The sequence below is a fragment of the Monodon monoceros genome, unplaced genomic scaffold (assembly GCF_005190385.1).
Source record: "Monodon monoceros isolate NGI ecotype Baffin Bay Population unplaced genomic scaffold, NGI_Narwhal_1 Super_Scaffold_21, whole genome shotgun sequence".
NCBI classification, from domain to species: Eukaryota; Metazoa; Chordata; class Mammalia; order Artiodactyla; family Monodontidae; genus Monodon; species Monodon monoceros.
This window is the reverse complement of record NW_021703778.1, coordinates 65782272-65799151: the sequence shown is the minus strand read 5'-3', so window position 1 is coordinate 65799151 and position 16880 is coordinate 65782272. Positions and strand designations below refer to the sequence as shown.

Here is a 16880-nt window from a genome sequence, read left to right as displayed (position 1 = left end):
TTCTTTAAAAGAGCTATTTTCTTTGTTAACATTAATAGGAATCAGAGATTCTTACATGATTTTACATGTGTTTCCATTCTTCTTAGAACTTAAAACACAGCCCAGATTTTTTTCTACATTGGCTAGGGTTCCACCCCTCCTGGACAGCCTCTGTTTAGGTTGCCATGGATGATTTATAAAGGCACGGTCCATTTTGAGTTAATTTCTTTAACAAGGTGTGAAATATGTATCCAGATTTTTTTTCATGGGGGGGATATATGGAAGTCTAATTATTCCAGTACCATTAAAAATGCCATCCTTTCTGCACTGAATTGCTTTTTTAACCTTGTTGACAATCAGTTGGCCATATTTGTGTGGGTCTACTTCTGGACTCTATTCTATTCCATTGACCTGTGTGTCTAACCCTTCACCAATACCACACTGTTTTGATTACTGTACCTTTACACTAAGTCTTAAAATTGAATACCCTTGTTTTTATAAATGAAAAAAACAGACATACACACACACACACACACACACACACACACACACACACACACACGAGATAATTCCCTAAGGAGATGCTACAAATAAGAAGCAGAAATAAGACTTAAACCCATGTCTATCAGACACAAAGACCAGATTCAAAACCATTTTTCTGCAGGGCCATAACTGGTCCATAGTTTGGGCAGGACCCTGAATTCTATTCACAGTCAGTAACCACTGCAGCTAACAGGAAACTTAAAATAAAACAAACAAAATCAAAATAGGACACACATTGCTGCTAATCATTAACACTGCCTGATATAAAGATGCCGCATTTTATTAGTTAAATTGGCTTTGCAGCTTCCCACAGAATATCAAATTAGGTGGAAAAAGATGTTGCCAATGTACAAAGGCAATCAGCTTAATTATTTGATGAGGAGCTACTGCTTTGAATTTTAAATTTAGCTAGAGTGATGGGAAGAAGAAAAACATTCCTCAGCTCAAGAAGGAAACCCCAAATAGCTTGTGTAAGATTAACTCTAGTGACTCATTTATTTGTGGAAAAGTGCTTAACTAAGTAAGGTGTCATGGGGAAGCACTGTGCCTTCCAGGTGCAAAGCAAAACAAGAACAACTGAGATAGCAGGACAGTCTCTAGTTGGGACCACCTTTGGAAGGTGCAGTTCATGATGTATTCACTGGAAGGGTCCCCCAGAGAGTCCAACACCGTGTTCTGCAATGGCAGCCTTCAAGACATACTTCGGAGTGGACAGGCTGGATGTGTCAACATAACAAAGGGTACAGCCCTCAACTGTGGTGACACGATCATTTGGGGAATATTTCCACGTATCACACAAGCTTTCCATTTGGCTTATTTCCTTCAATGTTTCCTGTTTATCTACATTTTTAAAAAGCTAGTCTTTATATAAAGATTTTTCCATTAGAAACTAAGTGTTTACAGGAATTCCCTGGCAGTCCAGTGGTTAGGACTCTGCATTTCCACTACCATGGGCCCGGGTTCAATCCCTGGTTGGGGACCTAAGATCCCGCAAGCCAGGCGGTGTGGCCCCCTCCAAAAAGAAAAAACAAACCAAAAAAACACCCCAAACTAAGTTTACAATTGGTAAATCCTGAGAATATATAGCTATTCACTGTCCTTTCAACAATTTTTAGAAGTGAAAAATGTTCAAATAAAAACTTGGGGTAAAACAACAACAAACAACAAACAGACTAATAAGAGTTTGTGGTTGGATAGTCCTTAACAGTGCCAGCACAGCACTGCATGCTTGAATGAGTCACTTGGGTAATACTGATCCATGACTAAAAAGCATTATTTAGGTATCATTTATCCCCGTAACTCATTTTAGAGTCTGGATTGCATAGCTAAATAAACTTAGCGGCACAGAGGCAAATGGTTATATAGATTTGACAATGGGAAACAGTATTTTCATGTTTCAAACTACGGTACTTATTTATAAGAGCAAAGGATTAAAGACAACCCAAATATGCAGTGATAAAGGACTGATTAAATGTATAGTCTATAACAGAATTCTTGGCACCCATTAAAAGTCATGATATCATATTCCTTATATAAAAAACTGTATATAAAACGTAAAAACCACATAAGCCCATACCTGTAAGAATATACATATGCATAGAAAAATGACAATGATGTATCACAATGTTAACAGTGATTTTATAAAATTATTTTAAAGCAGATACCAGTAAATCTACTAAAGCATTATGAATTAACCTACTTACACTGTTATAAAAATACAGCCAACATTAGCTGCATCCTCCCTTCATTCTATGTAAATCCAAGTAGGCTTGAACTGTAGTTGCTTTTACTTTCCCCACACTTTTCGGTAATGATCAAAGCCGTACAAGTTTATTTTAAAAAATACAAAAAATTAAATAACCGTAATTTCACCATCTAGAGATAGTGTTTTCCTGTAATGCTTATCTAATAAGCATATTTAGCCACTCTCAGTTTTTAATAAATTGGGATCTACAACCTCAGATGTTAAAGGCTTTCTAACCTACAAATCATTTAGCATTCAGAGATACTAAATTGATTCAGACAGGAGTTTGTGAGCTCTGGAAGGAACCTTTAAATAGATATAGAATTGGGGCAGAGGTGAGAGAAGAAAATCAACCAGTTTGTGCTTTTGATTATTTATTAAGCCCAAGTCGTCCAATAGCGAGCTTGGAGGGGAACAGAGCAACTTCAGATGATTCCCTTCCTCAAAGGAGGACGTGCTTGGAAAGGCAACTAAGAGGAAACTGAAACTCCCCTGTCTGTATTCCCTGGGTCCTACCATGCACAAGGCATGGGGAGTAAAAAAAAAATAATACAGTTTAAGTCTCTCTAGGAAAGCAAGGTGCTTGCAATCCAGTTGGAGAGGCAAGACAATGAACAGACAAGACACAAAGGTGAGCCAGAGGAAGCAGTGATGGGGGGTGTGACACCAGGATCAGCCAGACACAGGCAGGACTCGCGGGAGTGAAAGAAAGAAAATGAAAGCCTCGACCGTGGGTGTGGGTTCTGCCTATGAAGGGGGGCCCAACATGGACCAGAGCAATTGGAAAGTCAAGGCTCAGCGAGATCCTGATTCGGATTACGGGAATGGAACATTCTAGAGGAGACCAAGAGACAGAAGGCGGCCCAGTGTACATTTTTCTACTTTACAGCATGGAAGTGCTGCTTGCTGGGACATCCTTTTTCACCATCTCTGGAGACAGGAAGACTCCTGCCCGGCAGGAACTTCAAAGCAAAGGGTGGTCCGGGAAGAGGCGCCTCCTGCAAGGTCCTAGGGAGCCCTCAGGGGACTGGAAAGCAGCTGAACACCCGGCCTAGGATGGCCCTGATGCTGGCAGCTGCGGGCGTCAAGTCTTCAGCCCGGGAGCCCTTCTGTTCAGGGTGACTGTGTTGTGCTCGGCAGCTTGGGGAGGTGCTCAGAGTTAGGGCACTTCCTCCTTTTGCCACTGCCAACTGGTTTCCCACTTCCTTAACTAAGTTCAGGGAGCATCAGTCCAGCCCCCAGGCAGGGAAAAGCCTGATGAACGGTGGACAAAGGATCTCCAGCTCCACCCAACTTGCCAGAAAAGAGCCAGAGCCAAGCAGTTACACAGAAAGAAGACAAACAAGCCAGGACCTCAACAGAAAATGACTTCCTCCCCACGCACATCAGAAACCAAGGGACCAGCTTCCTCAGATGCACCTGGGCTCAGATGCAGAATGATCAGAGGAGCAGAGGGAAAAGCACACATACTCTACTGCTCTCCCAGAAGTAAACCATTTTCTCCTAAAGCAGGAAGAATCACGGAGACTAGAAAGGACAAAGAAAGGGTTCAAGTCTGCTGATGTAGGAGCAGGGTGGGGCTGAGTTGGTCCAGGCCTGGGCCCCCACAGTAGCATCTCTGTGGGGCCTTTGGGGACATCCACAGGAAGGACAGGCAGGCATGGCCGTCTCAAGTAGAGGGAGGGCAGTGGGACTGAAGATGAGGACGAGAGCAATCGATTCCCTGCTTCCCAACTCCAAAGGTACTTATGCACCAGACTGTTGTGAGGCCCAGATAGAATGAGGGTGGCATGCCCTGATTGTGCCCCCTGTCCTAACTCCACCAGGGCCGTCCCAGTCTTACAGTGTGTGCCCTTATCAGGCATGTGGTAAAAATCTGTTTAATGAACAAATGAAGGAACAAGAGAATGAACGAAGGCACCCCAGGTGGGCAGAGCTTTACCCTCCAAGGGGAGCTGCCTGACTCACTTGACCTGGCTGGAGCTTCCGCTGGGAAATCACCCCAGGGAGCAGAGCTTGCCAGCATGGGCCAAGAAGCCAAGGAGAATAGGCCAGCAACTTCCTGCAGCTGTTCCAGCCCAAGACTATCAGTTCATGTGATGATTCTTGAGTGCTGTCTTGGCTATGAAACCATCAGGCTGGGAATTCTGTCAACTGCTGAAAGCCAGGACAGACAGAGGCAAAGAAAGCTTTTTTACCTCGCCTCCAGGTCCCTTCCTCAATGTCACCACCAGGGGGCGTTCAGACACTCACAGAGCCAGGACACCAGCAGCATGCTTTCGGGTCCTGGATTCCCTTCGGTACGGGGCTTTCAAAAGGCCAATTTATACTCTACCCTCATTCCCACAATTTAAGAGAGTCGACAACACGCTCTAAGTTGGAAACTGTAATTTTGAAACGATGTGAAAAATTTAAGATAATGAAAAACATCTGAGTTCAGATACCTGGCAACATTAGTTGCCTTACCCAAAGGTTGTTTGTAGGAAAAGAGAGTGATTAAGAGGGTTTTAGATCAGAAACAGCTGCACGACAGAGACGACATCACTGTCCCTCTTCATCTCCACCACGACCCCAGGAGGGCACTCACCTAATGCAACAATCACAAACAAAGCATAAGTTGGAGGTGGGGAGATGTGAGGGTATTTTTCCCATCACCTAGTGGCTCTAGCTATCGTTTGAAGGTAAAGTATGTATCTGGGAATAAATGAAGAAACTCAAAGGTTTTGAAGGCAACTGCTCTGAAATTACCTAACCCCCCCATAAAAATAAAATAAAATAAAATAACACTACAAGCAAACAGGAGACCAGAAACAGGTTTTAACCAGTGGTACCATGCTACCTTATATATCGAGAACTGAACAGAGCTCAAGGACAATGTAGTCTGTACACATCCCTATTTGGCAAATGGGAAAGTTTAGACAGGTTGAGTGACCTGACCAAGGTAACCTAGTCAAGCACTAAAGCTTGTACTAGAATTCATGTCTCCTGATTCTAACAACTTATAAAAAGCCAGGAGAGGGGGCTTCCCTGGTGGAGCAGTGGTTGAGAGTCCGCCTGCCAATGCAGGGGACACGGGTCCGTATCCTGGTCCGGGAAGATCCCACATGCCGCAGAGCAGCTGGGCCCATGAGCCATGGCCGCTGAGCCTGCGCCTCCGGAGCCTGTGCTCCGCAACGGGAGAGGCCACAACAGTGAGAGGCCCGCGTACCGCCAAAAAAAAAAAAAAAAAAAAAAAAAAGCCAGAAGAGATAAAGACATTAAAAAAGAAATAAGCAAACAAAATCAGGTTTAAAAAAATTTAAGTAGAATTCAAGCCATGCGTTTTAAAAATCACTAATCTGCACATTTTGAAAATGTTTCCAATTATGCTATGTGTCCTAATTGTCCTGCATTTAATCTCTCACTGCTGTTAGTTTTCCTACACATAAAGTGATATCAAGAAATGCTACAAAAACAGGCCTACACTTCCATAGGAAAATAAAATACCCTACCCTCTCGGTTCAGGAATACGAATGTGGGATTGCCAATATAAAATTTTCCTGGGCTGTCGTTGCAGTTTCTCCAGCTACCAGCACTCCATCACTAGTTATTGAACTAAACGGCCCTAGAGCAGAAATTGTCTTGTATGACCCAGTTCCTCAGGTGAAAAACAACAGGAAAGAAGAATGCTGACCTTACCCCAAGTTCAGATTCATGTTTTAACATATTTCCCAAAACAATTTACTCCTCCCCACCGCCCCATTCATTCTGAGCTAGAGCCCTTCTGCACGTGACGAAGTGAACCTGTTTAAATCCATCTAATTAACATTGGTGCCAGGCACATAGTAAGACTCAAGAAATGTTGAATGGCTAGTTGAGTGTCGGTTTTTTTATACTTTTCAGCATCTTCTGGTTTCTTTTTAATGAACTTATATTACTTCCATAATCTGAAAGATAGTAATACTACTTTCAAAAAAAATCTAAGCCACTACGTTTATACATCAGTGGGGGCCTTAAGGCTAAGCAAGTCCTCCTGAAAAGGCTTTAAGAGGAGACAGAAGGGGCTTCCCTGGTGGCGCAGCGGTTGAGAGTCCGCCTGCCGATGCAGGGGACACGGGTTCGTGCCTGCCCTGGTCCGGGAGGATCCCACGTGCCGCGGAGCGGCTGGGCCCGTGAGCCATGGCCGCTGAGCCTGCGCGTCCGGAGCCTGTGCTCCGCAAGGGGAGAGGCCACAACAGTGAGAGGCCCGCGTACCGCAAAAAAAAAAAAAACAACAAAAAAAAAGAGGAGACAGAAGGCATCTTTAGGGGAGAAAGCGCATGCAAATGGGCCCGTTTAATAAGACACCAGCATCTCTGTCACTCTCGCCTCCAACTCTGACAACAGAAGGTCAGCACTACTTCTTCGCTCAGCAAAGCAGCAGGATGTCAGGTGGATCTTGCAAACACTGCCGTTATTTACCCACACGTGATCGCCCATTTTGTTCCGCTCTTACCTTGCAGCTGCGGCCAGGAGATTTTTTGCATTGGGTGCTCCTGGGTCTACAGAGAGAGACTTGGCAGCTAACAGCAGCTTGCTGGATGCCATCGAGATGTTCTTGAGGTTCCCTATCACTTGGATCTGGTCTTCTTTCGTCTGGAAGGTCAAAAGGAGCCAGAGTAATTAGGGGCTGTCCATTTCTCCTAGGCAGCATTCAGAGCTAGGAGCAGCACCTTGAAACGGAAGCAGGTTATCTTCTATCTGTCTAGGTTGCATTAAGTCCAATTAGTCTGCAGATGCCTAACTTGTCAAGACTCTGCCCAGTGTCTACCGTTCCCCAAACAGATATCTGGACCAAGATGCACACAACAGGACAGAAATCCAGCCCAAGTGGGTCAGCCGAGAGCTGTGCTGTCTCACAAGTGTGGGCATTAATGGGGGCGGGAGGGAGAAAGCGAGCGAGAGAGCACACAGACAGGGCCACAACTCCAGCATCTTGCTCAACAATGCTGGAGTTATCAAGGGGCTTGTCCATCTCAGCCTGGCACAAACTACCGTCACTGTCTGGACATTTAGAGCTGACTGCATCCCAGAAGCTCCCAACTCTGGAAAGGATACATTTCTCACCTGGCCTGCCATCCGAGAAACAACCCTTTGTAGATAACAGAGTAAAAAACACCCTGGGTACCACTTTTAGGGAGTTCACAGGAGCTCGCAAAAAAAAAAAAAAACCAGCTCCATAAGCTGACACCAGACCAGTCACCCGCCCTTGTTCTAAACAAGGGGTTTATCTGTTCATCTGAAAGAGGTAAGTTTGAATCACTTGACACTCAGGATCAGACACAGCCTTTTCAAGTGGGCTCCCCGAACTTCAAATACATGAGTTTTTACAGTATTAAACCACATTTGAAGTATAGGATGCAGAGCTGCCCTCCCTCCAAAAAGCATAAATAAAATGATGAGTTCTGTTGGAGGATCGTGGGAAAAGTTATCTGTCATTTCCAGGAAGAACTTCACACATAAGCTAATAGTATCTTTGGGAATGCCATTCCTGTGAGCTCATGGAGCTCTCTGAGCAGCAAAGACAGTGTAAAGGTGTGGGCTGCTCACAGCTTCCCCGCTCTTATTTGCCACTTGCCCGCAGGGGACGACGGTCCACCAGAGTCGAGAGGGGCAAGGGTCAACTCCACTCAGCCACACCAGCCTCACCTGAGCCTGGCCCGCCATCTCAATGCCGGCATCGAGGAATTCATCGAAATCATCACTGAACTTCCCGGAGGCTGCAGCCAGCTCTCCGCTCTGGCCCCGAGTGGCATGGACCACCTCCCCTGCAGACTGGTTCAGATCGGCCGCTGCTTGGTTCAGTTCACTCTGGGCTTCCTGGAAAGGCTTCGTGCTCGGAGGTAACTATGGCAAGAGAAGGCACGTTGCAGGAGAAGTTCTACTTTGCGTAGGAGAAACAAAGGTAGTATGTTGCAGAGGGAAGACAGACTCTCCTGGGATGCAGTTGTGAGTCATCTAGACTAAAAGGCTCTGTGTGGTCTGAGCCCTTGTTAAGGTTGACCTTCAAAATATGTACATTCCCTTGAACACCTATTCAGTGCTAGACACAGTGGATCTAAAAATGGTAAGGACAGCTTTCCTCAGGCTTCTGGTCTCCTAAGGGGCAGAGCCAGGATTCACACCTGGGCAGTCTGACTCGGGATCCACTCTCTGAACCAGCACCCTATCTTGGGTTTCTCAGACGGAAACTCTCAAAGGTTTAGCTTTCTGGAACTAAAAGGCAGATGCTATGAAACTTTAAATCCTATTCTTCTAAACTAACAGCCATCAAATTTTATTCATCAGTTGGTCTTTGCTAACAATATACTGAATAGCTTTTCCACAGAAGTGCCACTAGCAGAACTGTAACTGTTGGTGAAAAGTTCCAGAGAGTTAAGCTAGATATTAGTCACATCACACCCACTGCTTGCATACCTGGTATATGCCAGGGACCAGGCAGAGAAGAACCAAAGATGAACAAGGCCAAGTACCCGCAAAGGGGACTCACAAGACAGGGACGGGACCAGGCCCCAAAGTGAAATTCCACAGACGGCTCACTCTCTCAGTGAGTCCTTGGCACTTGTATCCCTTTATCGCCTGATGGTCACTGCCTGAGATGTCCTGATAAGAAGTTAGATGATCATATACCCCCTCCCCGCCATTCCTGTCTTACTGGGATGACCTGAGAGCAAACAGCAACATGGGCTCAAAGAAGAAGTAAACTTTAAAAGCTCTACCTGGGAACTCGGCTGATCAGACAGCAAAACAAGGAAAAGGCAAATCGGCAGGAAAAACAGGACTCCTAAGGGAAAGGCTAGCCGCTTAGAGGTCCCCTAGAGGGGAGGAGACTCCACCCACACCTAAGGTGAGCTCAGTCCCCCAGGCGCCCCTGCCGGAGCCAAAACCTCTCACCGAGTCCACCAGCAGCTTCTTGCTCGACTCCCCGATGCTCTTCAAGGCCACGTCCACATCCTTCTGCCCAGGGAGGCAATTCACGCAGTTATTCAAGGAGTGAGAGACGGCTTTGGCCACCTGAATACACAGAGGGAGAAAAGCCCCATCAGAAAGCAGGTTTCAGGGCAAACATTCTTGCACATGTGTTGGGAGTGAGCAGAGCTAAAAGAGATGGGGAACTGATCTGCCAGCGTCTGCCTGACACTGTTTACCGTTAAATCTCCTCATCTAGGCCGCTCACTGGGGTTAACATCCTGTCTTAGCACAGGGTCTGACACAGCAATACAGCACACCCTACCTGCTCCCAAGCCCAGGCCAAGTGCTGACTGTGGCTCAAATACAACTCTCGAACATTCTGTCAGGTTCTGAAACAAAGGTATCCAACACCAAGAGGAAGAGAAACAGCTGCCTTCTAGAGAGCCCTGCAGAGGTCCTGAGGTGGAAGGAGGCCCTGAGTCCTTTGGATCACAGTTAGCCCGCCCTGGGATGGATTTATGCTCAGCGACCCTCTGGTGCCATCATCCCACACCTTGCCCTGCCCAAGGGCAGGCGGAATGTTCTGAGCACTTCCAGACCAACTTGGAGTTGCCCACATGCTGCCTTTTAAGGATGTGGGAGGCTCCTTGTCTAAGCTCTCTGGTAAGAATCACCTGAAGAGGCACTAGAGAGAGTTTAAAGCACCGAGTAGCTAAACCAAGCATATCTACCTCACCTCCCAGGCTAGGAAGAGGGATATACGTAAGCACACACAGGCCCAAAACAGACATGCTGCGTCCAGGTCCTTCACGTTCTAACGGCAGGTCTCAACAAAGCCCCCCATACTTTCTGTTGACTGAATTAAGCACATCTCACATTATGGGGGTTACCATGCAAGGCTTCCAAAGCTGCTCACACCAGGCAACAGCCTGTCAATGCATCCACCTCAGTGATGACCTTGATTGCCACTTCTGGGCCTTACCTGGGCTAGTCTCTGCTGACTCTCCGCATCTCCAGGTGCGATCAGGGCCTGCTTGGCTTCCTGGATGAGCATGGCCGAGCCCTCCATCACGTCCCGGGCGGAATCTAACATGGCATGCACAGCCGCGGGGTCACTCGTAGATGCAGCCACCCCCCGGGCAGCCTGGGCCAGCGTTTTCAGAGCTTGGGCTGTCTCTCGAGCAGCCACCCCTGGGGATTAAAAAAAAAAAAAAAAAGAGCCCGCCAGACTTTCTATTAGATTCCATCCAAAAGTTATACTTTTACTTGGGAGTAAGCCTCTAGACTAGAGCCTTCGAGAAAGGAGAGAATCCTTGGACAGTGCCTGGCACAGGTGGGCTCCAAATTGCTTTTTATAAAATTTGAATTGATGTCCTTCTCAAAGAAGTAGCTCAAGCCATTGGCTCTGGACTGCTCCAAGAGGGATGTTACAACAAATGCCATGCTAAACACCATTTCCCTCTGGTTCCTGTCACTCCCACTACCCCACCTGTCCCTAGACCTAAAATACCAAGTGCATAGTATCAAACTCACAGATGAATCATTCAAGTTCACTTTTCTTTCCAGTCATTTTTATTGGGGCATAACTTACATGCAACAAAGTGAATGAGTCTCCCTGGGCAGCTCACTGAATCTGTACCAATGTGTACACCCACGTATCTGCCATCCATATGGAGAAGGAACATTTCCATCACCTGTGCCCTTTCCCAGTCAATATCCTCTCACACTGGAAGTAATCCCTATGCTAGCTTTTATCATCTTAGACTAGCTTTACCTGTTCTTAAACTACGTGCTGATGGAACCACACTGTATGTATTCTTTTGTGTCTGGTTTCTTTCTCTGACCATAATGCTGTGAGATTCACCCATGCTGTTACATTCTTGCTGTGTCGTATTCCATTATAGGAACATCTGCTTATCCATTCTTCTGTTGCTGGACATTTGGGGATTGTTTCCTGTGTGGACTATTATGAATAAAGCTCCCAGAAAAGTTCTCATCCCTGTGTTTAGGTGGACATATGGAGTTGATTCTCTTGGATTTAAATCTAGGAGCTGAATTGCTGGGTCATAGGGTAAGTGTATATTTAGCTTTGGAGGATACTACCACACGTCTGCAGAATGGTTTTGCCATTATACACCCCGCCAGCACTATATATATGAGAGTTACAGTTGCTCTTCATCCTGGCCCATACTTACTAGTGTTAGATTTTTTATTTTATCCAGTTCTGGTGGGTGTATATAGCATGCGGGAATCTTAGTTCCCCCACCAGGGATGAAAACCATGCCCCCTGTAGTGGAAGCGTGGAGTCTTAACCGCTGGACCACCAGGGAAGTCCCTCACTGAGGTTTAATTCTTATATCCCTAGTGAGCGATGATGTTGAGCACTTTTTCATACACTCAGTGGCTGTTTGGACATCCTCTTTTGCAAAGTGCCTGCTCATCTTTAAATTCACTTCTAAAGATGATGGGATTCGGAGACAAACTATGCATATAAACTAGTCCTTAAAAACTACAGTGCCACCTCCCATAGAAAGAAGAGGCGCCTTCCTACATGGTACCTAGTGCTTGGCGCACCCAAGAAAAGGAAGGAGACTGGAAATGCCAAGGCACGTAACAAAAGGCTCCTAGAACCTGGGGAACTGCAGAATACCCAGCCTCAAAGCTCATCTCATCGAACCATTTCAGATGAGGCCCAGTGCTGAGAAGCATCTTGACCATGGACACACCTTTAGATCTGAGGTTAGTTTCTTAACTTCGGGGTCAGACTCTGCACAGTGTTCTTTGGGATAGAGAACTACAAGGGATTCTTGTTAGAACATACAACATCTGCATGAAATATTCACAGATGACTTGCTCTCTCACTACACTTTGAGGTGACTGTATCTAAAGCCTTCGGCTGGATGGTCTCTAGGCACCCCTGAGCGTGGTCTTTACCGCCGCTGCTTCAGCCGCGTGGGCACAGACGCAGCAGGTGGTCCTCTCTTTACTAGGGACGAGGAACCGAAATATAAGAAAGAACACAAAAGGCCCTGGGGAATCCATAAAACAACTTCCCAGAGTTGCAGACTGGCTCATCTGTAAATACTTAGGAAGTCACATAACTGGGACATAACTCTACAATCTAATCAAGGCAAATTACAAAGCTGCCAATCTACCATTTATCACATGGCACTTCCGAGCGCAGCATGTGGAATGAACACATTTTAAACCAAGTGTTTTATATGGCGGGGGAGAAAGCATAAAGATAAGTAAAGCCAAGGTGAAGGAGAGAAAAAAGCCAAAGAGAAGAGTCACTGCATTTTTTTTTTTTTTTTTTTGGAGACATCAAGGAGGGTTTTATTGTTTTTTTTTTTTTTTTTACTGGAGTATAATTGCTTTACAATGTTGCGTTAGTTTCTGCTGTACTGCAAAGTGAATCATCTATATCCCCTCCCTCTTGGACCTCCCCCCACCCCCTGTATCGCACCCATCTAGGTCATCACACAGCACTGAGCTGAGCTCCCTGTGCTATACATCAGGTTCCCACTAGCTATCTGTTTTATACATGGTAGTGTGTTTATGTCAAACCTAATCTCCCGATTCATATGAGGCTGAAGCTTCTGGCACAGGGTGGAAGGACATCCTTGCTCAGAAGGGCACCCACCAGGTGTGGTTAAGACCTCGTCCAGCTCTGCTGCTGACAAGCTGTGTGGACTAGACAGCCGCCACCTTTTCCCTCTGGGTCTCAGTTTCCCACAGGTTACAGGAGAGGCTGCGATCCCAGCTGTGACCACTGAAAATTCTAGGCTGTGATTTCTAGACCTCTCCTCTTGCCTTCCTCGTTACCACGTGGACCCTTGAATCTATTTCTATTTGAGTTGTATTATTTTGGAAGAATAAAACATTTATCATATGCCATTAGAAAAGTCATGTTCATGAAAAAATTATTTACTGAAAAGCCTTGTATAGGCTCAGACAATTTTTCCAAAAGGCAGAAACCAGAAAAGCGGAATTCCAAAAGCCGAGGTATATCCACCCCACGTGTTTTCTGCTGAGGACTCACTATGAAATCTCAAGGCACATCAAGAATCCTCTTTGGAGGCATTAGGTTTCCCGCAAAGTGGAAGCCACACCAACAGAAGGATGAAACAAGGCCACCAGATGCCAGGGAGCAAATGACCATCCAAGGCTGTATGTGGCTGAATTCACAGCAATATTCTCAATGGTAACGATGAGAATCATCAGAGTCATATCTCTGAGCAATCACCACCCTCCCCCCCCCAAAAATTGTTCCTGTAGTCAAGGGTGCAACACACCCCAGAAGTGCCAATGCGAAACACTGAAGCAGACTCCCTGCTTCAATAACCACAATCCTTGGAAGACACAGATGACGTTCACAGCATTCCTGCCGTCTAGATCTCAAATTATATTCAGCAACAGTCTTAGGGAGACACATTAGTCATATGAAATACAGGGGAATTCTTTGTAATAGTAATTACTCCTGATCAGAATTCACGTAGATTGTGTGTAGACAGCATTAGACCACGTATCAAGCTCACAAGGTAAAAACCAAGTATGCAAGATTTTTTAATCTGTCCCAAAGGATCTGGAAAGTGTTCTGTCTATGTAACTGTACTCAGCCGAGAAGAAATGCATTTTGAACACTGTACTGGCCGAATAAAACCACATCTGCATTAGAACCTAGTCCAGTGGCAGCTCATGTGTTAACTTCTGAGTATCCCACACATCTTAGGTATGGACGAGGGAACTGACACCCAGGGAGAAGCTGTCCACACTCTGCTCTCTCCCTGCTTCCCATCCATTCTTCAACCTTCCTGTAATTGCCTTCAACAGGGAGAGCAGTGACCTTGTTTTTCCTTAAGCCAGTGGATGCTTCTTAAGTCCCTCTCTGCAGTGTCTTTCCAGGCAGCAATTATCTCTGTGAGTCGAGAGACATCCCTCTTTCCTGGTTTCCATGGTCTCTCCAAGGCTGCATGTTCTCGTTTCTTTCAAGGATTTCTAACGCTCAGCCTTCTCCTGAAATACTTGGGTTCCATAGGGTTATATCTGATAAAATTGTTCTCACTCTACCACTCTCCCTTACACAAACTTAGCTACCCCCATGGTCTCAATCATTATCATTTTATTAAACATTTAGAAATATTTATCTCCAGCCCAGACTTCTCTATTGAGTTCCAGAGGTAAATATCCAGCTGCCTAACGGGCACCTCTCTGTGGATATCCTGCAGGGATTTCAAATGGAATCCATTTAAAGTTGAACCTGGGACTTCCCTGGTGGTCCAGTGGTTAAGAATCCGCCTTCCAATGCACAGGATGTGGGTTCGATCCCTGGTCAGGGAACTAAGACCCGCATGCTGTGGGGCAACTAAGCCCATGAGGTGCAACTACCGAGCCCACGTGCCGCAACGAAAAGCACGTGTGCCGCAACAAAGACCCAGGGCAGCCCCCCCTCCACAACAATAATAATAATAAAGTTGAACCTGGCATCCCTAAACTCCAGCCCTCAACATGCCTGCCAATGGCTCTGTGTCTCCATCACAGTGACTCATACAACTCTTCGTTCAGCTATCAGGCTAAACTTAGAGCGGTCCGTGTTGCTTTCCCTATTCCCATTCCTACCAACTTCTAATCCGTCACCAACAACCGTGAGGTCTCTTTTTCTTTAATCCATCCTTCATCTCCACTAACAACTCTTATCTGGATGAATGCAACAGCCTTCTCACTGGTCTCCCTGCCTCCAACTTTGCTTCCCTCCAATTTATCAGCACACGAAAAGAAGGGCAAAGTGCATGAAGGGCAATCGAGACTGTGTCGACAGATGCAAATTCTTCAGTATTTTCACATGCTCTGAGCTTCAATTTCAATGTATTTAAATTGGCTTACGAGGCCTTTTACTATCTGATCCCAGCTGACCTTCCCAGCCTTATCTTCTTACTCCCTACCCCCCTGCCTTTTACTTGGATCCTCTCACTTGATTTCATCAGCCTTCTTCTCCTGCCTTTGGGACTTCACGTATGCTGTTCCCAAGTCCGCCACCACCACCTAGTTGGCGCCTGCCAAAATGAAATGGGGATACTTCTAGGCTGTTCTTCAGACATCAACTAGACAGTCTGTCATCCTGGATGTTATCAGTATTGGATGACGCAACTTGTGAAGCAGTCTTTCCTTCATTAAAAATCCATTTCATCATCTACACAAAATCTGGCAAGATTTCAGGAATGTGTAGAAGTTCTTGAAACTACATCTCTCATATGCCCTAAGCTTTTAAGAATTTACATACACTTTTCTTTCTCCTTGAAAGCTAAGTGAGTCGTAATAATCCTTCAAACCCCGATCAGGTGTCAGTTCTGCTGTGGAACGTTCCCTCACCCTCTCATGAGGACAGAATTGTACATTCTTACTGTTGCAGGTACTATATTACACTTTGCTGTGGTAAATCTTTTTGTGCTCCTACTGTGCTCTTATTTTCAAAATAGTAAATATACACAGTTTTTGAAGAACCAAAGAGGATTTTCCTTATAGTGATGGAAAGAATAACTCATTGCAGATGAACCCTCCCCCTCAGAGAAACAACTAGAAACTCTGGAAAAATACAGACAAAACATCTGTTTGAAGGCACTGGAGAGATACCAAGGAACCAAGGTAACGAAAGCCAAGACCTTGCAAGAGAAAGAAAGTACAGAGAAGTGAGTACAACACTGCTTTCCCCCCTTCAAGGCATTTTCTAATTTGTAAACTGTTGCCCAGAAACTGAGAGGCTGAGCAAAACTTTCTGAAGTCGCATGGGGATGGGAAGATAAAAGAAGCATAGTTCTGAGCTCAACAATCAGAATGGCCCTCATAAACATCACAGATGTTTAGACAGGAGGCACGAGGGATGCACCCTACAAGGTAAACTGCAAATGGACTTTGCAATATCCAATCAGTTCGGTTCCGCTCGTATTATGGTGATCTTCTCCTTTTTTAACCACCTGCTAAAATAAAAGATTAAGCCTCTGTATGGAAGAAAACACAATCTAGAGCCTCAAATTACTTCTACAATGTAAATACCAATGATTAGCATTAAATTAAAAAAAAAAATCAGAAACATCAGGAGATAAGGTCAATAGTTGAAAACCAAGAAGAGAAAAAAAAAAAACAGAAAACAAAACAGATAACAAGATGCCCGTAGGTGATCCTGACATTGGAGTTATTGAACCTAGACTTTAAGTAAATGTAAAAACTATGTTGAAGAAATTAGACGACAAGATAGAGAATTTCAGCAGAGAAATGGAAAGTACAAGAAAGCCATCAAAAGGTTATTATAAAACTGAAAAATATGACATTTAAAATTAAAAACTCAATAGAAGAGTTTGAAGGTAGGAGGAATAGTGAGCTGCAGATAAATCCAAAAAAAACCCACACAGAATAAAGCATGGAGAAGAAAAATTACGGCCAATATAGAAAAGAGCATAGGAGACACACAAAACAGTGAAAATAGCTAACATAGGGGGTAGCTGGAGTGTACAAAGAGGAGAGAAAAAAATGGGACAGAAGCAGCATTTGAAGATATAGTGGTTGAGTTTTCCAAAACTGATCTAAGACAGCAAATCCCATCTTTAAGGAGTACTAAAACCCAAAGTGGGATAAATAGGCAAAATGACACAAAACAAAACTCCTCTAGGCACAGTGCTTGAAAACCAAA

The 16880-nt window shown here is 45.1% G+C and overlaps 1 protein-coding gene across 4 annotated transcripts in view; it reads right to left on the bottom strand.

The window, feature by feature from the left end:
- TLN2 (talin 2) overlaps positions 1–16880 on the bottom strand; it is a 443808-nt gene that overhangs the window by 96041 nt on the left and 330887 nt on the right. For all 4 annotated transcript variants that reach the window (XM_029237651.1, XM_029237653.1, XM_029237652.1 and 1 more), the window contains 4 exons: positions 10179–10387; positions 9179–9298; positions 7934–8131; positions 6741–6880 (listed from right to left, as the gene is read on the bottom strand). In XM_029237651.1, the coding sequence (XP_029093484.1) occupies positions 6741–6880; positions 7934–8131; positions 9179–9298; positions 10179–10387 (667 nt within the window). The remainder of the gene's footprint in view (positions 1–6740; positions 6881–7933; positions 8132–9178; positions 9299–10178; positions 10388–16880) is intronic.